Here is a 21,840-nt window from a genome sequence, read left to right as displayed (position 1 = left end):
TTCTCTTTGTGTTATTGCAGGGTAAAATGTGAGTCATGTTGGGGTTCTGAGATGAGTCAACAACAAGATTGAGAGATGTGTGTCTGTCTGGTTAATAGGTTATTGTCAGTGGTGGAAAAAGTACCCAACTGTCACACTTGAGTAAAAGTATAGACACCTTAATACAAAGTTACTCAAGTAAAAGTGAAAGTTACAGAGTAAAATACAGCATGATTAAAAGTATTTGGTTCTAAGTATACTTAAGTATCAAAAGTTAAAGTATAAATATTTTCAAATTTCTTATATTAAGCAAAGCAGACTGCAACATTTAATTGTTTTTCATATTTACGGCTAGCCAGGGGCACACTCCGACACTCAGACATCATTTTCAAACGATGCATTTGTGTTTCGTGAGTCCGCCAGATAAGAGGCAGTAGGGATAACCACGTATTCTCTTGATAAGTGCGTGAATTGGACCATTTTCCAGTCCTGATAAAGCATTTAAAATGTAACGAGTACTTTTGGGTGTCAAGGAAAATGTAGGGAGTAAAAAGTATATTATTTTCTTTAGGAATGTAGTGAAGTAAAAGTAGTACTTTAAACTATTTCTACTTAAGTACTTTACGTCACTGGTTATTGTTGTCAAGCTGAGTAATGTTGTTCATTCCATACCCCTTGTTGATTTGTGCCTGTACCTACTCTTTGTGCATCTGAAGTGGTACATTTCCCTTTCTCAACAGTATCTCCAGCCCTGTCCAGTCAGCCCAGATCTTAAAAGAAGTGGGTCATACAATCCAGTCGTATCCTTTTCACTACCAGGGGGCAGCCATCTTAAGTGGCCAGGAGGAGGGAGCGTACGGCTGGGTCACTGTCAACTATCTCTTGGAGAACTTCATCAAGGTACCATGGCCCAGCTTTCACCATTCTATAGTTGTTTGGGGTACCATGAATAAGTCTGTATACAGTTGTTTGTAAATAAAGATCCTGCATAAACATTGCTATGGTGGTTCTAAATTGATCCCTGCCTTATGGTTTTCTTTCAATGCAACCATAAGCACTTAAAAAAAATAAGGATTCTGTGTTAGTTTCATTTCAAGCTTCTGTAGACGTTCTTTGAAGATTGAAAGAAAATTGATTATAGCTACCAAATGACAGATTTCCACTAAGGTGATCCTTGCGTTTAGGAGTAGTTGGTTGAGTAGATGGCTACCTGAGGACCTCTAGTGACCATTACAACACAGAGAACATCTGATGATTAGACAAGCTACCCACACACCTCTCATATTACTTTGTTTATCCCTATGTGCCCGCTGCAGTATGGCTTTGTGGGCCATTGGCTGAGCCCAGGCAGACAGACTGTGGGGGCGCTGGACTTTGGTGGGGCTTCCACCCAGATCACCTTTGTGACCAAGGACGAGGTGGAGGACAAGAGGGACAGGATGAAGCTACGTTTGTACGGCCGTGACTACTCCCTGTACACACACAGCTTCCTGTGCTACGGACGAGACCAGGTCTTCAAACGCCTACTGGCTCACTTGGTGACGGTAGGAAACACTCTGTTTGGCCACAACAACATCAGAACCCCCTAAAGGTTACTTACTGTAAGCTTCACTCCACTTCACAGCCTGTTCACCCCGCCATCATCCAGAAGGCGAGGTCAGTACAGGTGAATCAAAGCTGGGACCGAGAGAATGAAAAACAGCATCTATCTCAAGGCCATCAGACTGTTAAATAGCCATCCCTAGCCAGCCTCCTACCCTGAACTAAGTCACTAGCTGGCTACCACCTGGTTACTCATCCCTGCACCTTAGAGGCTGCTGCCCTGTGTACATAGACATGGAACGCTGGTCACTTCAATAATGTTTACATACTGTTTTACCCATTTCATATGTATATATTGTATTCTAGTCAAGGCCATCCTATTCATTTATTGCTGTACATATACTATTCTATCCACGTATACTTCAGATATAGTACATATTCTATCCACATACTGTCCATACACATACATATAGTGCTGTGAAAAAGTATTTGCCCCCTTCCTGATTTCTTTGCACATTTGTCACACTTAAATGTTTCAGATCAAACAAATTTAAATATTACACAAAGATAACCCAAGTAAACACAAAATGCAGTTTAAGTGATGATTTTATTTATTAAGGGAAAAAAGCTATCCGAACCTTCATGGCCCTATGTGAAAAAGTAATTGCCCCCTAAACCTAATAACTGGTTGTGCCACCCTCAGCAGCAATAACTGCAATCAAGCGTTTGCGATAACTGCCAATGAGTCTTTCACGTCGCTGTGGAGGAATTTTGGCCCACTCTTCTTTGCAGAATTGTTTTAATTCAGCCACATTGGAGGGTTTTCGAGCATGAACCGTCTTTAAGGTCAGGCCACAGCGTCTCAATCAGATTCAAGTCCGGACTTTGACTAGGCCACTCCAAAACCTTAATTTTTTTTTTTAAGCCATTCAAGAGGTGGACTTGCTGGTGTGTTTTGGATCATTGTCCTGCTGCAGAACCCAAGTGTGCTTCAGCTTGAGGTCACGAACTGATGGCCGGACATTCTCCTTCAGGATTTTTTGGTAGAGAGCCGAATTCATGGTGCCATCAATCACAGCAAGTCGTCCAGGTCCTGAAGCAGCAAAGCAGCCCCAGACCATCACACTATCACCACCATATTTGACTGTTGGTATGATGTTCTTTTTCTGAAATGCTGTGTTACTTTTACGCCAGATGTAACGGGACGCACACCTTCCAAAAAGTTCAACTTTTGTCTCGTCAGTCCACAGAATATTTTCCCAAAAGTCTTGGGGATGATCAAGATGTTTTTTGCCAAAAGTGAGATGAGCCTTTATGTTATTTTTGGTCAGCAGTGGTTTTCGCCTTGGAACTCTGCCATAGATGCCATTTTTGCCCAGTCTCTTTCTTATGGTCGAGTCATGAACACTGACCTTCACTGAGGCAAGAGAGGCCTGCAGTTCTCCTGGGAAGGTTCACCACTGTTCCAAATTTTCTCAATTTGTGGATAATGGCTCTCACCATGGTTCACTGGAGTCCCAAAGCTTTAGAAATGGCTTTGAAACCATTTCCAGACTGATAGATGTCAATTACTTTGTTTCTCATCTGTTCCTGAATTTCTTTGGATCGCGGTATGATGGCTTGCTTTTTGAGATCTTTTGGCCTACTTCACTTTGTCAGACAGGTTCTATTTAAGTGATTTCTTGATTCAACAGGTCTGGCAGTAATCAGGCCTGGGTGTGGCTAGTGAAATTGAACTCGGCTTTCCAAAACATGTGATTATTCACAGTAAATTCATGATTTAACAAGGGGGGGCAATTACTTTGTCACATAGGGCCATGAAGGTTCAGATAGCTTTTTTCCCTTAATAAATAAAATTATCACTTAAAAACTGCATTTTGTGTTTACTTGGGTTATCTTTGTGTAATATAAAAATGTGTTTGCTGATCTGAAACATTTAAGTGTGACATGTGCAAAAATATAAGAAATCAGGAAGGGGGCAAATACTTTTTCACAGCACTGTATATCATTTTACATTTGACATTTTAGTCATTTAGCAGACGCTCTTATCCAGAGCGACTTACAGTAGTGAATGCATACATTTCATAAATGTTTTTCTCCGTATTGGTCCCCCGTGGGAATCCAACCCTGGCGTTGCAAACACCCTGCTCTACCAACTGAGCCACACGGGACCATATGTAATGTATGTATGTGTGTATATATATATATATACTGCTCAAAAAAATAAAGGGAACACTTAAACAACACAATGTCACTCCAAGTCAATCATACTTCTGTGAAATCAAACTGTCCACTTAAGAAGCAACACTAATTGACAATACATTTCACATGCTGTTGTGCAAATGGAATAGACAACAGGTGGAAATTATAGGCAATTAGCAAGATACCCCCAATAAAGGAGTGGTTCTGCACGTGGGGACCACAGACCACTTCTCAGTTCCTATGCTTCCTGGCTGATGTTTTGGTCACTTTTGAATGCTGGCGGTGCTTTCACTCTAGTGGTAGCATGAGACGGAGTCTACAACCCACACAAGTGGCTCAGGTAGTGCAGCTCATCCAGGATGGCACATCAATGCGAGCTGTGGCAAGAAGGTTTACTGTGTCTGTCAGCGTAGTGTCCAGAGCATGGAGGCGCTACCAGGAGACAGGCCAGTACATCAGGAGACGTGGAGGAGGCCGTAGGAGGGCAACAACCCAGCAGCAGGACCGCTACCTCCGCCTTTGTGCAAGGAGGAGCAGGAGAAGCACTGCCAGAGCCCTGCAAAATGACCTCCAGCAGGCCACAAATGTGCATGTGTCTGCTCAAACGGTCAGAAACAGACTCCATGAGGGTGGTATGAGGGCCCGACGTCCACAGGTGGGGGTTGTGCTTACAGCCCAACACCGTGCAGGACGTTTTGCATTTGCCAGAGAACACCAAGATTGGCAAATTCGCCACTGGCGCCCTGTGCTCTTCACAGATGAAAGCAGGTTCACACTGAGCACATGTGACAGACGTGACAGAGTCTGGAGACGCCGTGGAGAACGTTCTGCTGCCTGCAACATCCTCCAGCATGACCGGTTTGGCAGTGGGTCAGTCATGGTGTGGGGTGGCATTTCTTTGGGGGGCCGCACAGCCCTCCATGTGCTCGCCAGAGGTAGCCTGACTGCCATTAGGTACCGAGATGAGATCCTCAGACCCCTTGTGATACCATATGCTGGTGTGGTTGGCCCTGGGTTCCTCCTAATGCAAGACAATGCTAGACCTCATGTGGCTGGAGTGTGTCAGCAGTTCCTGCAAGAGGAAGGCATTGATGCTATGGACTGGCCCGCCCGTTCCCCAGACCTGAATCCAATTGAGTACATCTGGGACATCATGTCTCGCTCCATCCACCAATGCCACGTTGCACCACAGACTGTCCAGGAGTTGGCAGATGCTTTAGTCCAGGTCTGGGAGGAGATCCCTCAGGAGACCATCCGCCACCTCATCAGGAGCATGCCCAGGCGTTGTAGGGAGGTCATACAGGCACGTGGAGGCCACACACACTACTGAGCCTCATTTTGACTTGTTTTAAGGACATTACATCAAAGTTGGATCAGCCTGTAGTGTGGTTTTCCACTTTAATTTTGAGTGTGACTCCAAATCCAGACCTCCATGGGTTGATAAATTGGATTTTCATTGATTATTTTTGTGTGATTTTGTTGTCAGCACATTCAACTATGTAAAGAAAAAAGTATTTAATAAGATTATTTCTTTCATTCAGATCTAGGATGTGTTGCTTAAGTGTTCCCTTTATTCTTTTGAGCAGTATGTGTGAGTGTGTGTGTATATATATATATGAGGTTGATTGAGACCATAGACGTGGACTTTGGAGATCAGGTAGTTTTAATTAAGCAGAATTCACTTTGCATTCTGCATCCAAAAGAAAAAACATTTGTAGAGCACATATGTTCTGCGAATCGTCGCCTCTTTCTACAACAGATGCACAATACAAGGGACTGGGATCATTCGAGGAGCTAGCCATCGTTCACACATACAATAGCCTGCTAATACCTTAGCTAGCTATTAACCACATGTTGAATTCAGAATGTTTATCATCCTAAAAAGTACAATTACAAGTGCATCTTAACAATACCATCCACTTATGAGTAACCTCTAAATATACAACATTATTCACGAACAAAACACTGTGTGTATGACTTTGTGCTTAAAAGAATCAAACTTTTCTGAAGACGACAGAAAAGCGTGCCTACCTCTCATAGTGCATCAAAATGATTTGAGCACGCAGGGCAAAACGTAAGTACACACTCCCCTACTCCCAGGATGCAGGCATGCATAATAACATATCAACATGACATATTAATATATGAACCTGGTGAAATTCACACAGTACTTTAACAACTTACATTCACCCCTCCTGAATTTCACCAACCTTGTAAAACAACAAAATAACCTACCAAGCTCAAGGCATAATTCTGAATTCAGCTCAAAGCTACCAATAGGGTTCAGGGCAAGTGAAAGTTGGTCAGGCCTTCAACTGCCCCTAGATGCATAGTGCCTCTTACACTATACCTACCTTCTTAGCCTTAAAAAAGGTCATTCTGTACTAAATTATATCTCTGTACAATGTTAAACTTGCACCTTCTGGTGGATTGACTCAATTAGTCTCTTGACTGGTTTAACTACCCTCCCCGCCCTTGTGCGACCCACCACTGGGCTAGGGCCATGGTGACTAACAGTGGCTCTGGCCTTAGATCATTGATCAGAGGAGGGTTTGAAGGAATCAGCTCCAGGATCTCAGAAGTGCTACCCAGGTAATTTTCCTCAAGCAAGCAAGGTTCTTCTGGTTCTGACTTTCCATCTGATGTCCAGAGCTCGGAGTAATCGCTTGAATCCTCCCCCACCCAAGATGCACTTTCCTCCCCAGAGTCCTCCATGTCTTCCCTGTCCAGTCCATCGCCGGAGTGGGTGGCCTCTCCTGCATCTACATTGATTGAAGGCCCTGCAGCATCACTGTCATTGAAGTGCACTGAATCATCAATTTCAAATGGCAGGAAATTCACCTGCAGCAGTAGATTCTTGTGAACCACTTTCTCTCTGCCGTAACGGTCTTGGATTATGTATGTGTGAGTTTGTGGATTGACTGAAGTCACTGTGAAAATGTCAGGGTTCCACTTGTCAGCCAACTTGCGGCGGCCCCTTTCACCCTTGTTGGCGATAAGGACACGATCCCCCATGGAGAAACTGATGCCTTTAACCCGCTTGTCATACTCCAGACCTTGTCGTCTCTGTTGCTTGTCAGTGTGCCTTTTGTACAACACTCATAGCTTCCTTCAGCCCAGTGATCAGAGTCTCGACATACTTGTTGCAATCCACAACACTGGAGTCGTCTAAAACATTGCGGAACATCACATCCACTTGTAGCCGAGGGACCCTACCAAACATGAGAAAGAATGGAGAATAGCCCGTTGTCTCGTGAACAGTGGCATTGTAGGCAAATGTCAATGACTGGATTTGTTCAGGCCAATGTTCTTTGGTTTTCAAGGGCAGACTCCTGAGCGTGCTACCTAAAGTCCTGTTGAAGCGTTCAGTTTCTCCATTCCCCATAGGGTGATATGCCGTGGTCCTTGACTTTTGGACACCGGAGAGCTTAAGCAGTTCTGCTATTAGCTCGCTCTCGAAATTTGCGCCCTGATCAGTATGGATACTTGAAGCAAATCCGTAGACACAGAAGACATGATCCCACAGTTTACGAGCTACTTGCTTGGCTGTCTGGTTTCTGCATGGCCATGCATGGGCAAGTTTAGTGAAGTGGTCAGTCACCACCAGAACATCAACTGAGTTCTTCTTACTGTCTTACGCTGTTCAAAAATCCAAACACACCAACTCCATGGGAGAGCAAGTTTTGATGCTCTCTAACGGGGCTCTAGCCGCTGGCTCTGGAGTCTTTACTATAACGCATCTCTGGCAGGAGCGCACATACTCCTTGATGTCTCTCTCCATTGCAGGCCAGAAAAACCTCTGTCTGGCCAGAGTTCTAGCTTGGCCTTGATGTCCTGCAAGGTCATGAATGCCAGTCATCGCTTTGAGTTTCAACACCTCTGGCAAGACATACTGGAACTTTCTCCAGTTTGTGTGACTCTCCTTAATGACACGATACAGAACTCCCTCTCTTAGGATCAAGCGGTCCCACTGTTTCATCAGCAACAACACTTGAGAAGAAACATTGTATCGATCTCATCTGGTGGGCCGTTTCTTATTGAAAACGAAAGGGATGACCTTGGAAGTCACAGTTGGAGATCTCAGTTGGAGTCTTGCAGTTGGAGATCTCGAAGTTCCTCGTGCAAGAGTTCAGGCAAAGTGTCAATACCAGGAGAAAGCAGCTGTTGGGTGTTGGAACCAAGCTGGATTGCTTGCATCTCCATTGAACATTCCCAGTCGATATGGAGCTGACATATGGCCTTCACTTCAGCGGTGGTCAAGGAGGTTATCTCCTGGGAATAAGAAGCCCAACGGAAGGCATCTTGGACATCATCATTCAATGTCCCAACAGCCTCAGACAGAAGTGGTAGGTAGGACTCCCTCATCAGTCTCTGCGTGACAGTCACTGCGAAGGGGTCGCGGCTCAGTGCATCTGCTACTGTATTCTTGCTGCCTGAGATACGCTTCAAATCGAAGTTGTACGGTGCCAGCTTGGCAACCCATCTTTGCTCGCAAGCGTCCAGCTTGGGTTTTGTCATGATGTACGTTAACGGTTACTATCTGCCCAGACATTGAACTCGTGCCCCTTAAGCCAATGACTGAATTTCTCACACACACTCCATTTCAGTGCTAGAAATTCAAGTCTGTGTGCCAGATACGTTCTCTGCGACTTACTCAGGGTCTTGCTCGTGAATGCTATGGGCCTTGCCTTATCTTCACCTTCAGGCACTCAACAAAGCACAGCCCCGAGACCATCCAAAGAAACGCCAGTGAAGAGAATGAACGGCCTCTCGAAATCAGGGTGAGCTAGCATGACACAATTCAAAAGGGCATCCTTCAGCTTCTGGAATGCAACAACACACTCCTCAGTCCAATCCGATAGCGTCAGCTTCCGGAAAATTCCACTGTTGCCCTTCTTCCCATCTCTTCCTCTTCTCTTTTGACCCCCAGTGAGTGCAAACATAGGTCTGGCTATGGCGGAACAGTCAGGAATGAAGTGCTGGTAATATAATACCATACCCAAGAAGGATTTCAGCCTCCGAGCAGAGGGAGTGCGTCCGTCTGCCTCCATCAGCTGAGCTTGGCTCATCTTGGCAATGGCCTCCACCTTCTCAGGATCCACTGACACACCGTCCTCTTTAATGATATGTCCGAGGAATTTCACTGTTCTTCGTAGGAAGTGGCATTTCTTGGGTGCTAGTTTGAGATTGTTGGCTCTTAGACGGCTAAACACAACTTCAAGTCGCTGTAGAGCCTGTTCCTCGGTGGGTGCAAAGACCAACAAGTCATCTAGGTAACAAAGGAGTTTTGAGAAATGTAGGTCCCCAAATATACTTAACATCATTCTCATGAAAGAGGCCGGGCTGTTACACAGACCTTATGGCATGCGATTGTAGTCATAAAGTCCCATCGGTGTGGTAAAGGCTGTGTACTTCTTGTCCTCTTCATGAACTGGAATGTTATAAAATCCTGAGGTCAAGTCCATGGTGCTGAAAAATGCACTGCCACCAAGGGCTGTGAGGCAATCTGCTTGATGAGGAAGGGGATGAGTGTCTTTCACTGTTCGTGCATTCATCCACCTGAAGTCAGTGCATAACCTCAGACTCCCGTCTTTCTTCCATACCATGACTAAAGGGGAGGCATACTCACTAACCGACTTGCGTATGAGACCTACTTCTCCGCAGTCCAGATTATGTCTTGAGAAGATGTCTTCATATTTTGTGATGGTATTCACAAGCTTCTCCTTCCACTGGTCAGTTACCTGGCATCCATCAATGTCAATGTCTCCTAATCCTAGATCAGACAGTCTTTGTTTCAGGTTGTGGCAGCCATTGTCATCCTGCTTCTCTCCATTGGGGTTTTCCTCACTTCATGGAGGCCCTGAAAGATTGTTGCATCCTCAACAGCCAAGCATGTAGACACATCATCCAGCTTCATGTTACGTCTTAGGGTGAGATGTTTGTCAGAACAGTTTACCACCTTTAAAGGGACCCAGCCATCTCCCACATGGGAGTAATAACTCTACCCACAAGTATGTTTCTGGGCATGACCTTTGACCCGGTAGGCTCGACTATTACAGTGCTGCCTGGAGACAATGCCACATTTTTAGGAAGTTTACCCCAAACTAAGTGTTCAGTCTTGGGCGAAAGAGTTACAGCTTGAGTGAGCTTCTCTGTCCCAATCTTGCTATCGACTTGCTGTCCCTTCCATCTTGTGACACTTGTCATCATCTGCAGAAACTGCTTACCCTCTGGTGAGTGGGTCTGGCCATCCATGTTGTTGACGAGCTTCCAGTATTTGTCAGTGCCTTTCATCTCATGCAATAGATGCTTAATGACATTCGATCCCAGGATGAGATCATCATGCTGTCCAGGAACAACTAGGGTGGGCACTTTAACATCAATCCCATAAATTTGCATCTCCAAATTATAGAAACACTTCGAGGTCTTCTTCCCCCCCAAACCCCACTAACACTAACTCTGTAGGAGTCTGATAATGCTGAGGAAGGGCACGTGCTTCCAAAAGTCTCTGCTCTGCAAGTTCACTCAATGTACAGACCATAGACCCAGTGTCAAGCATGCCCTTAAGCTGCACTTTCCCATGTACAGACAGAGGTGTAAAACAAATTAGAAAAAGCCTCAACCTCTTGTGAACCTAACATAACAATTTTCTCTCCTTCCTTCGCATCAGAGCTCAAAATCTCATATGTTTTCTCGAGATCATCAGATTTTTTCTTGGGGGCAGACAATTGAACACCCACATTTCCCCCATTCACCTGTGGGTGTGTCAGTTTAACGGTTGCTGCTGTGGTGAGTTTCTCTGCTGTTGTGGTGGGTGTCTCTCACCACCGGGATTGGCATAGCGTTCACCCTGTTTTGGACAATTTGACTTCCAATAATCTGGGGAAAAGCACCAGAGGCACAGGTTCTCATGTCTACAGTGCATCACAGTGGAGTATGTTACAAACATCCTGACGACATCGGAGTTGGAGCTGTCAATCGTCTTACCTTGTCTCTTAAGGACCTCGTCAGTGACATCTACGGCCTTGTTCAATCGAACCCAATACTCCATAACAGCCTCTCCAGGTACAGGCTTAGTGTTGTAAAAATCAGCCAAAGGCATGCATGAATAGGCCAGTTCACTGAAATTCTGTTTCAGAATGTCAAATACAATCTCTGGCTTCTCTGTAGGATCAACAGATGTCTCATTGCGTAAATGTATCTTTACCATGTCTCTTGCTTTGCCAGATAATCGACTAATCATCTCATATGATTGTTCCCCAACAGGACGTCCCTTCCTCCTCAAGTATATTCTCATCAACTCCTCCCATTCATGAATGGAGCATTTGTCTGTACCATCTCCTCTATATGTAGGAGGTTCCTTCATGTCTGATTGCATGATGAACTTAATTTTACTGATGTCTACATTTCCTACTGACTCTGAATGATGATCACTTATCTTCTCTGGACTTACTGGTGGCTCATAAGTACTGGACCTGCCACTCTGTAGTTCTTCCCTAATGGAGCTCCCTATTTCCCGGGCTAGCTGAGTGACCAGCTCAGCTAGACCATCTACAGGGGCATTTGGATTAACACTAGATGAAGGGCTTTCATCCAATTTTTTTGTGGAGCAAAACATGGGGGAACCTCCTGCACCTACACGCTTTACAGGGGTTTGATCAGAGTATGAGAAAAACCTCCCCCTCCCAGCAGTGAATTGGTGTACTGCACTGCTGTAACTCTGCGTTGTGTGTGGTTGATTGAGACTATAGACGTGGACTTTGGAGATCAGGTAGTTTTAATTAAGCAGAATTCACACTCTGCATCCTGCATCTGCATCCAAAAGAAAATAAAACATTTGTAGAGCACATATGTTCTGCGAATCGTCGCCTCTTTCTACAACAGATGCACAATACAAGGGACTGGGATCATTCGAGGAGCTAGCCATCGTTCACACATACAATAGCCTGCTAATACCTTAGCTAGCTATTGTTACATATACATACATACATACATACATACATACATACATACATACATACAAACGCACTCCGGACTCCGACATTGCTAGTCATAATATTTTTATATTTCTTAATTCCATTATTTTACTTTAGATTTATTGTTGTCTATTGTTATATTGTTGTGTATTGTTGTCTGTTGTTAGATACTACTGCACTGTTAGAGCTAGGAACACAAGCATTTCGCTACACCCACAACAAAATCTGCTAAACATGTATGCGAACAATAAAATTTGATTTGATTTGATCTACGTGGGTAGAGTGTTTTTTTTTAGAGCAGCGTAACACGATATCCTCACCAGTCCCACTCCCATTCACCAGGGTTCGATAGCAAAAAAATATTATCCAGAAGATTGAAATTCTGCTCGTTTTTAATGACATCTCGCCCCAATGCTAGGCGTCGCATTTTCATGGAATCCAATTGGCTGCAATAGCATGCTGACGAAAAACTAGCAGTATTTCAATCTTCTCGATTTGTCAGTTGGGATAATGGAATAATTAGGAGTACACTGCCATCTCCCACCCCTGGATTGAGGTCCATTTTCTCAAGCCGGTTCCGCGCTGTCCTGATCGTGGCATAGTCGCATTCTGACTAGAGAGAGAAGGTAATGAACGTCTAGTCGGATTCTGGTTAATATAGCCTACATATCAGATCAAGGAACCAAGCGACAACACTGCTCCCACGTCTGCAAAAGGAATGATAAGGCGCTTTTCAGTTTTTAGGTAGTACAAAATTGCGCCGAATCCCGGACTGTATTACAAGGAGCCGCCCCTTTTGTGACGAAAAACGACATTGCAGTACCATGCCACCCACTGTACCTTCCGTCTCCATAGTGTGTATTTACCTTTATGCACTACAGCAAGGGCCCGGAGTCTTTCCCAGTCATATCACGTTACAAGACACCATCATATCAGCGCCATTGAAATATAGAAACTTTGCTATAAATCATTGGAATCCCACCCACTAATATACCACCCCCAGATTGTTTTTATGTGTTGTATCTATAACAGATTAAGATAACCATGTGTATTTGAAAGTCATCCCAGGCATTAATTCCAACAATCGATATTGGTCCTCAGTACCATAGTACTCCATTTATGACTGTAGCTTGCTCTCTACTTGTTAAAGGAATGTGTCAAGTTAATGGAATCATTTCTCTCTCTCTCTCTCTCAGGCTCAGGGTCACACAGGGAAAATGTTGTCCCACCCGTGCTTCCCTGCAGGCTACAACGTCACCATGAAGGTGGGGACATTGTTTGACTCTCCCTGCACGGTGGGCCAGACACCCAGCTCTGGCTACAATCCCCAGGCAGCCCTGTCTGTGGAGGGCAGTGGCGACTACGATCACTGCCTGGGCAACATGACTGAGATCTTCTCCTTCCACAGCTGCCCCTTCTCCCAGTGCTCCTTTGACAAGGTGTTCCAGCCCAATGTCAGTGGCAGCTTCATGGTGAGAGGCATTAGGAGGGGCCCATACAGTGGTTGAATCAATCCTAACCCTATCCTCAACTACAACCCTAAACCTAGTTTCATGTCCACATCCTGGTTTAACCCTAACCCTAACCCCAACCCTCAAACACAAACCTAACCCTAACTACAGCTCAGACCCTAATCCTAACTCATCATTTTTTTCTCTCTTTCTCTCCATTTGTCCATCAGGCGTTCTCAGCCTTCTTCTACATTCACCAGTTCCTACAGACTACTACAGGAATCCTTGTCGCCACACCTGCCCAACTGGAAGAGGCAACCCGTGCTGTCTGTAACATGAGCATCAATGAGGTCAGCATCCCTCTCTTAGAGTGTGTGTGTGTGTGTGTGTGTGTGTGTGTGTGTGTGTGTGTGTGTGTGTGTGCAAGAGAGTGAGAGAGAACATTTGTGTGTGAAGGGGAGAGATCCTGCATGCATATGAGAGACACTGTCAGTGTTTGCATGTGTTTCTCCATGAATTATGGTTTTGTATGTGTTTCATGTATTTCTGGATGCATATCATGGCTATGTAATACACATTTTTGTATCCTGTTTCAGATGTTGGTGCTGGCCCCATACCAGAAGCCTCGTCTGCAGGACTTCTGTGCTGCTTCTGTCTTCACCAAGGTGCTCTTCACGAGAGGCTATGGCTTTGACGAGATCTCATTCCCCCGCATTTCATTCCAGAAAAAGGTAAGCTTACTTGATGTGAATATGATTTATTTCTCTATATCCTTATTTTACTCCAGATACCAGCATAATCATTGACATTACACAAAGTATTGTTAGTGTTTGTAATTTACTTATTTTTAGGCTACAGCCTCTCCATTTCAGCTTTAACCCCTAGTGCACCAAGTGCCTATCAGAATGCTCTGAGTGTACCCAGGCTAACCTGAGGTGTTTGTTTGAAATGTCACTAGGCAGGAGATGCCTCTGTGGGCTGGGCCCTGGGCTACATGCTCAGTTTGAGCAGTCTGCTGCCGGGGGAGAGCATAGGCCTGAGGAAGGCTCTGAAACCTGGAGCCTGGGCGGCCCTGCTCTTCCTCTTCACCCTACTCCTCACCGCCGCCCTGATGTACATCTCCCTGCAAGCCTGCCGCGGGAAGAAGAAACGAAGCAGTGACATTGCCAGCTAATCATCATAAGGGAATCCCTTATGCTGGTGGTACTATCCTGGAGTGTGTAGATATAACGTTGGCTAAAGTATTAATTATATTGTCTCCCTTTACACAGAGAAAAAAAGTGAGTCCTCCCAGGCTGTCAATACATTTGAAATATCCTCGCTTTAACAAATAGGGGGTTTTCTGTACAGCATGCATTGTAGGCTGTAATTAATGTTCAACATCACTCTCACAACACATTTACCCAACATTTATGTGCCATTTGTTTGTGATTTATATTCATTTTGTATTTTGATAACAAAAAATAAACTGTTTTGTTTTGTACATGAGTGGTGTTTGAAGTACGTAGGCGTTTGTATATTGACTACAACTGACTAAAACTACAAGTACCATGATACCATCCTGTATTTCCGGAAGTGTGCTACGGACCTTTCCACGTTGATCATCGCAGGAAGAATTGTCTACTATTTCAAATTCAACCATTATCAGCTGTGCGAGCTAGCGAAATACGTTGCATTTCGTGGAAGTATTTAAGGGGAAAAATGTGTACTCAAACGAAGGCTGCATCCCTAATGGCGAACATTCCAGAGGCAGAAATCGACCCAACGGGTGTGTTCAAATACGTTCTCATTCGAGTACACAGTAAAGAAGACGGCGACGACTCGAGCGTAGATATTGTACGTGGATATGCCTGGGCCGAATATCATGGTAAGAGGACCAATAATTATGATGCTTTTTGTCTTTAAGTTTTAGTATGATTCATGTATATGTCACTGATCTAATAACTACACACTACTACTCGTACTGTGCTGGCAGTGACGATTGCGAGCCAGTAGGTGGGGCTTATGTCACTGAAAAAATATCTTGAGGTGTCAGTCAGTCCAGCCCCAACTGCACAGTGCACAGCTCCACTGGTGTGGCGACAGTAAATACACTACTTGACCAACAGTATGTGGACACCTGCTCGTCGAACATCTCATTCCAAAATCAATGGCATTAGTATGGGGTTTGTCCCCCCTTTGCTGCTATAATATTTATTTTTATTTAACTAGGCAAGTCAGTTAAGAACAAATTATTATTTACAATGACGGCCTACCAAAAGGCCTCCTACGGGGACTGGGATAAAAAAACGAAATGTATATATATTTGTGTTGTCTGTGCCCAATAATGTTTGTACCATGTTATGAGCTGCTACCATGCTGTATTGTCATGTGTTGCTCCCTTGCTATATTGTTGTCTTAGGTCTCTCTTTATGTAGTGGTGTTTTGTCATTTTATTTATTTATTTATATATTACTGCTCAAAAAATAAAGGGAACACTTAAACAACACAATGTAACTCCAAGTCAATCACACTTCTGTGAAATCAAACCGTCCACTTAGGAAGCAACACTGATTGACAATACATTTCACATGCTGTTGTGCAAATGGAATAGACAACAGGTGGAAATTATAGGCAATTAGCAAGACACCCCCAATAAAGGAGTGGTTCTGCAGGTGGTGACCACAGACCACTTCTCAGTTCCTATGCTTCCTGGTTGATGTTTTGGTCACTTTTGAATGCTGGCGGTGCTTTCACTCTAGTGGTAGCATGAGACAACCCACACAAGTGGCTCAGGTAGTGCAGCTCATCCAGGATGGCACATCAACGCGAGCTGTGGCAAGAAGGTTTGCTGTGTCTGTCAGCGTAGTGTCCAGAGCATGGAGGCGCTACCAGGAGACAGGCCAGTACATCAGGAGACGTGGAGGAGGCCGTAGGAGGGCAACAACCCAGCAGCAGGACCGCTACCTCCGCCTTTGTGCAAGGAGGAGCAGGAGGAGCACTGCCAGAGCCCTGCAAAATGACCTCCAGCAGGCCACAAATGTGCATGTGTCTGCTCAAATGGTCAGAAACAGACTCCATGAGGGTGGTATGAGGGCCCGACGTCCACAGGTGGGGGTTGTGCTTACAGCCCAACACCGTGCAGGACGTTTTGCATTTGCCAGAGAACACCAAGATTGGCAAATTCGCCACTGGCGCCCTGTGCTCTTCACAGATGAAAGCAGGTTCACACTGAGCACATGTGACAGACGTGACAGAGTCTGGAGACGCCGTGGAGAACGTTCTGCTGCCTGCAACATCCTCCAGCATGACCGGTTTGGCGGTGGGTCAGTCATGGGGTGGCACTTCTTTGGGGGGCCGCACAGCCCTCCATGTGCTCGCCAGAGGTAGCCTGACTGCCATTAGGTACCGAGATGAGATCCTCAGACCCCTTGTGAGACCATATGCTGGTGTGGTTGGCCCTGGGTTCCTCCTAATGCAAGACAATGCTAGACCTCATGTGGCTGGAGTGTGTCAGCAGTTCCTGCAGGAGGAAGGCATTGATGCTATGGACTGGCCCGCCCGTTCCCCAGACCTGAATCCAATTGAGCACATCTGGGACGTCATGTCTCGCTCCATCCACCAACGCCACGTTGCACCACAGACTGTCCAGGAGTTGGCAGATGCTTTAGTCCAGGTCTGGGAGGAGATCCCTCTGGAGACCATCCGCCACCTCATCAGGAGCATGCCCAGGCGTTGTAGGGAGGTCATACAGGCACGTGGAGGCCACACGCACTACTGAGCCTCATTTTGACTTGTTTTAAGGACATTACATCAAAGTTGGATCAGCCTGTAGTGTGGATTTCCACTTTAATTTTGAGTGTGACTCCAAATCCAGACCTGGGTTGATAAATTGGATTTCCATTGATTATTTTTGTGTGATTTTGTTGTCAGCACATTCAACTATGTAAAGAGAAAAATATTTAATAAGATTATTTCATTCATTCAGATCTAGGATGTGTTATTTTAGTGTTCCCTTTATTTTTTTGAGCAGTTATGTATGTGTGTGTATACAGTTTAAGTTAGAAGTTTACATACACTTAGGTTGGAGTAATTAACTCGTTTTTCAACCACTCCACAAATTTCTTGTTAACAAACTATGGTTTTGGTAAGTCGGTTAGGACATCTACTTTGTGCATGACACAAGTAATTTTTCCAACAATTGTTTACAGACAGATTATTTCAATTACAATTCACTGTATCACAATTCCAGTGGGTCAGAAGTTTACATACACTAAGTTGACTGCCAAAAACAGCTTGGAAAATTGTCATGGCTTTAGAAGCTTCTGATAGGCTAATTGACATAATTTGAGTCAATTGGAGCTGTGGATGTATTTCAAGGCCTACCTTCAAACTCAGCGCCTCTTTGCTTGACATCATGCAAAAATCAAAAGAAATCAGCCAAGACCTCAGAAAAAAAAGTAGACCTCCACAAGTCTGGTTCATCCGTGGGAGCAATTTCCAAACGCCTGAAGGTACCACGTTCATCTGTACAAACAATAATACGCAGGTATAAACGCCATGGGACCACGCAGCCGTCATACCGCTCAGGAAGGAGACCCGTTCTGTCTCCTAGAGATGAACCTACTTTGGTGTGAAAAGTGCAAATCAATCCCAGAACAACAGCAAAGGACCTTGTGATGATGCTGGAAGAGACCGGTACAAAAGTATCTATAGCCACAGTAAAACGAGTCCTATATCGACATAACCTGAAAGGCCGCTCAGCAAGGAAGAAGCCACTGCTCCAAAACCGCCATAAAAAAGCCAGACTACTGTTTGCAACTGCACATGGAGAAATGTCCTCTGGTCTGATGAAACAAAAATAGAACTGTTTGGCCATAATGACCATTTGTTATGTTTGGAGGAAAAAGGGGGAGGCTTGCAAGTCGAAGAACACCATCCCAATCGTGAAGCACGGAGGTGGCAGCATCATGTTGTGGGGATGCTTTGCTGCAGGAGGGACTGGTGCACTTCACATAATAGATGGCATCATGAGGAGGATAATGATGTGGATATATTGAAGCAACATCTCAAGACATCAGTCAGGAAGTTAAAGCTTGGTTGCAAATGGGTCTTCCAAATGGATAATGACCAAGCATTCTTCTAAAGTTGTGGCAAAATGGCTTAAGGACAACAAAGTCAAGGTATTGGAGTGGCCATCACAAAGCCCTGACCTCAATCCTATGGAAAATTTGTGGGCAGAACTGAAAAAGTGTGTGCGAGCAAGGAGGCCAACAAACCTGACTCAGTTACACCAGCTCTGTCAGGAGGAATGGGCCAAAATTCACCCAACTTATTTTGGGAAGCTTGTGGAAGGCTACTCAATGTTTGACCGAAGTTAAACAATTTAAAGGCAATGCTACCAAATACTAATTGAGTGTATGTAAACTTCTGACCAACTGGGAATGTGATGAAAGAAATAAAAGCTGAAAGAAATAATTCTCTCTGCTATTATTCTGACATTTCACATTCTTAAAATGAAGTGATGATCCTAACTGACCTAAGACGGGGAATTGTTACTAGGATTAAATGTCAGGAATAGTAAAAAACTGAGTTTGAATGTATTTGGCTAAGGTGTATGTAAACTTCTGACTTCAACTGTGTGTGTGTGTGTGTAATGACAAAACACATCACGACAAGCGAGACAACACACCACTACATAAAGAGAGACCTAAGGCAGCAACACATGACAACACTGCATGGTAGCAACATGGTACAACATTATTGGGCATAGACAACAAAACAAAGGGCAAGAAGGTAGAGACGATGCATAATTGCCTCCACTCTCCTGGGCAGTGATGTAAAAATACTTTGAAGTACTACTTATTTTTTTGTATCTGTACTATACTTTACTATTTTTATTTTTGACTACTTTTACTTCACTACATTCCTAAAGAAATAATGTACTTTTTACCCCATACATTTTCCCTGACACCCAAAAGTACTTGTTACATTTTGAATGCTTAGCAGTACAGGAAAATTGTCCAATTCAGGCACTTATCAAGAGAACATCCCTACTACCTGATCTGGCAGATTCACTAAACACAAATGCGTTGTTTGTAAATTATGTGTTGGAGTGTGCCACTGGATATCCGTAAAATAAAAAAACAAGAAAATCGTGCCGTCTTGTTTGCTTAATATAAGGAATTTGAAATGAATGATACTTTTGATACCTAAGTATATCTAAAAACCAAATACTTTTAGCCTTTTACTGAAGTAGTATTTTACTGAGTGACTTTTACTTGAGTCATTTTCTATTAAGGTATCTTTACTTTTACTCAAGTATAAACAATTGGGTTCTTTTTCCACCGCTGCTCCTGGGAAGGCTTTCCACTAGATGTTGGAACATTGCTTTGAGGACTTCCCATTCAGCCACAAGAGCATTAGTGAGGTTGGGCACTGATTCAAATTCATCCCAAAAGTGTTCGATGGGGTTGAGGTCAGGGCTCTGTACAGGCCAGTCATGTTCTTCTACACCGATCTCGACAAATCGCGCTTTGTGCACAAGGCCAGATTCGTCCGTCGGACTGCCAGATGGTGAAGCGTCAGTCATCACTCCAGAGAGGCGAGCTTTACACCACTCCAGCCAACACTTGGCATTGCGCATGGTGATCTTAGGCTTGTGTGCAGCTGCTCGGCCATGGAAACCCATTTCATGAAGCTCCAGACGAACAGTTCTTGTGCTGATGTTACTTCCAGAGACTGTTCGGAACTCGGTAGTGAGTCTTGCAACCGAGGACAGATTACTTTTACGCGCTTCACCACTCGGCGGTCCCATTCTGTGAGCTTGTGTGGCCTACCACTTTGTGGCTGAGCCGTTTTTGCGCCTAGACGTTTCCAATTCACAATAACAGCACTTCCAGTTGACCGGGGCAGCTCTAACAGGGCAGAAATGTGACAAAATGACTTGTTGGAAAGGTGGCATCTTATGACTGTGCCACATTGAATGTCACTGGGCTCTTCAGTAAGGCCATTCTACTACCAATGTTTTCCTCTGGAGATTGCATGGCTCTGTGTTCAATTTTATTCACCTGTCAGCAACGGATGTGGCCAAAATAGCCAAATTCACTAATTTGAAGGGGTGTCCACATACTTTTGTAGATATAGTGTACATTCCTCATACAAATAACAGACTTTCACTGGGTTATTTTGCACATCAGTGCTTTTGAAATAGTGTATTTCGAGTATTTCCAAGTGATGGGTTCTGAAACCTTGAGTGCATTAATGATTTTGTGTTTTTGTCACTGCAGCGGATATCTATGACAAGGTAGCAGAGGAGCTTGAGAAAGGAGGGCACCTGGATTGTGAATGTATTGGAGGAGGAAGGATTAAGCACGACTGCCAGTCAAAGAAGATCCACGTCTATGGCTACTCCATGGTAAGAGAATGCAGAATAGTGTTGTTATTTCAGTGGAACTCGTACGTCTATTGATTGGGTTTTCTGATAATGCATGGCTGATATTACATCTCTTGAGGTTCGTTATTTCTTAGCAGCCAAGTTATCCTTTCAATTGCTTTCTTGTTCTTTGCAGGGCTTTGGCAAAGCAAATCACGCTGTTTCCACAGAGAAACTGAAGGTGCGCTATCCTAAATACGAGATCACCTGGGCTGATGAGGGATACTGACCTACACTGGACCCACCTCTGTGTTTGGACTTGGTTCAGGCCTAACTCCTTCCTGAGTGTGGGCCAACAGAACACCGCAAAACCTCAGTGGCATCACATTATGTGAGATCTGAAGACAAACCTGTCGGTACAAAGCTGGGACTAAGACTGACACATTACCTAGTTCATCGTTTCCCAAACTCAGTCCTGGGGACCCCAAGGGGTGCAGATTTATTTTTGTTGCCTTAGTATTACACAGCGTATTCAAATGATCAAATCATCATCCAGCTTTGTTTATTTGAATCAGCTGTGTAGTGCTAAGTTAAACATTTTGGGAAATGCTGACCTAGTTGCTGACTAATATACCCAGAACACTGCTTGATTTTGTATTTTGTTTCAGTGAAACAATACATGGAAAACATATTACTTAACAGGAATCTTTTTATGTTTAACCATAAAACGAATAAATGTTTACGTTGATTTAATACATTGTAATGTATGCTTTATTAGAATGAATTCATGTTAGTAAGGACATTTTATATCATACAATACCGGTACCTGAAAACGAATGAGTATGAAATTCCATCTCCGGTCATGGGGTCATAAAACCATTATCATGTTGAGCAATGTGGTTCAACATAGGGGAACTATAACACTCCATCTTTCAAATAGCTCCCTCCTGTTTCATAACAGATAAACGCATCTGTCATTACTTTTCTCTCTACTTTATCTCACTGTGTCTCTAACTACAGGAAGTTCATATGGTTTTGGGAGCCACTAAACTTCAAATTGTTGAGCAACTGCTACATGAGTGATTATAAATGTGGATATCAGATAAGGTCAGATGAACTCATTGATCTGAAATGTGTTAACTTCCGATGTTGCCATACAGGCACAGTGGTATAGTGGAGGGTAAATGCAGTTTACACCGCAATCAGTTTACCCACCTATTGTTTTTACCATTACATCACTGTATACATACAGTATACGGCAAGTCTACACTCAATCATGTACCTAAAATATACCTTGCTGTCAGTTTGTGCTACTGCCAATTCAATTATGTATCTA

The 21,840-nt window shown here is 44.1% G+C and overlaps 2 protein-coding genes across 5 annotated transcripts in view; both read left to right on the top strand.

The window, feature by feature from the left end:
- enp2 (Ectonucleoside triphosphate diphosphohydrolase 2) overlaps positions 1-14,633 on the top strand; it is a 47,852-nt gene extending 33,219 nt beyond the window's left edge. For all 4 annotated transcript variants that reach the window (XM_014128470.2, XM_014128472.2, XM_014128471.2 and 1 more), the window contains exons 4-9: positions 720-879; positions 1,296-1,523; positions 12,896-13,171; positions 13,381-13,500; positions 13,747-13,881; positions 14,109-14,633. In XM_014128470.2, the coding sequence (XP_013983945.1) occupies positions 720-879; positions 1,296-1,523; positions 12,896-13,171; positions 13,381-13,500; positions 13,747-13,881; positions 14,109-14,324 (1,135 nt within the window). In that variant the 3' untranslated portion in view covers positions 14,325-14,633. The remainder of the gene's footprint in view (positions 1-719; positions 880-1,295; positions 1,524-12,895; positions 13,172-13,380; positions 13,501-13,746; positions 13,882-14,108) is intronic.
- A 75-nt stretch (positions 14,634-14,708) lies between these two features.
- On the top strand, positions 14,709-21,257 carry phpt1 (phosphohistidine phosphatase 1). The gene is made up of 3 exons (XM_014128645.2): positions 14,709-15,017; positions 20,419-20,546; positions 20,701-21,257. The coding sequence occupies exons 1-3, from the start codon at positions 14,852-14,854 to the stop codon at positions 20,791-20,793; spliced, it is 387 nt and encodes a 128-aa protein (XP_013984120.1). The 5' UTR covers positions 14,709-14,851; the 3' UTR covers positions 20,794-21,257.
- Positions 21,258-21,840: the final 583 nt, after the last annotated feature.

Source organism: Salmo salar, chromosome ssa11 (genome assembly GCF_905237065.1).
Source record: "Salmo salar chromosome ssa11, Ssal_v3.1, whole genome shotgun sequence".
Lineage (NCBI taxonomy): Eukaryota > Metazoa > Chordata > Actinopteri > Salmoniformes > Salmonidae > Salmo > Salmo salar.
This window is presented reverse-complemented; position numbering and strand designations above follow the sequence as displayed.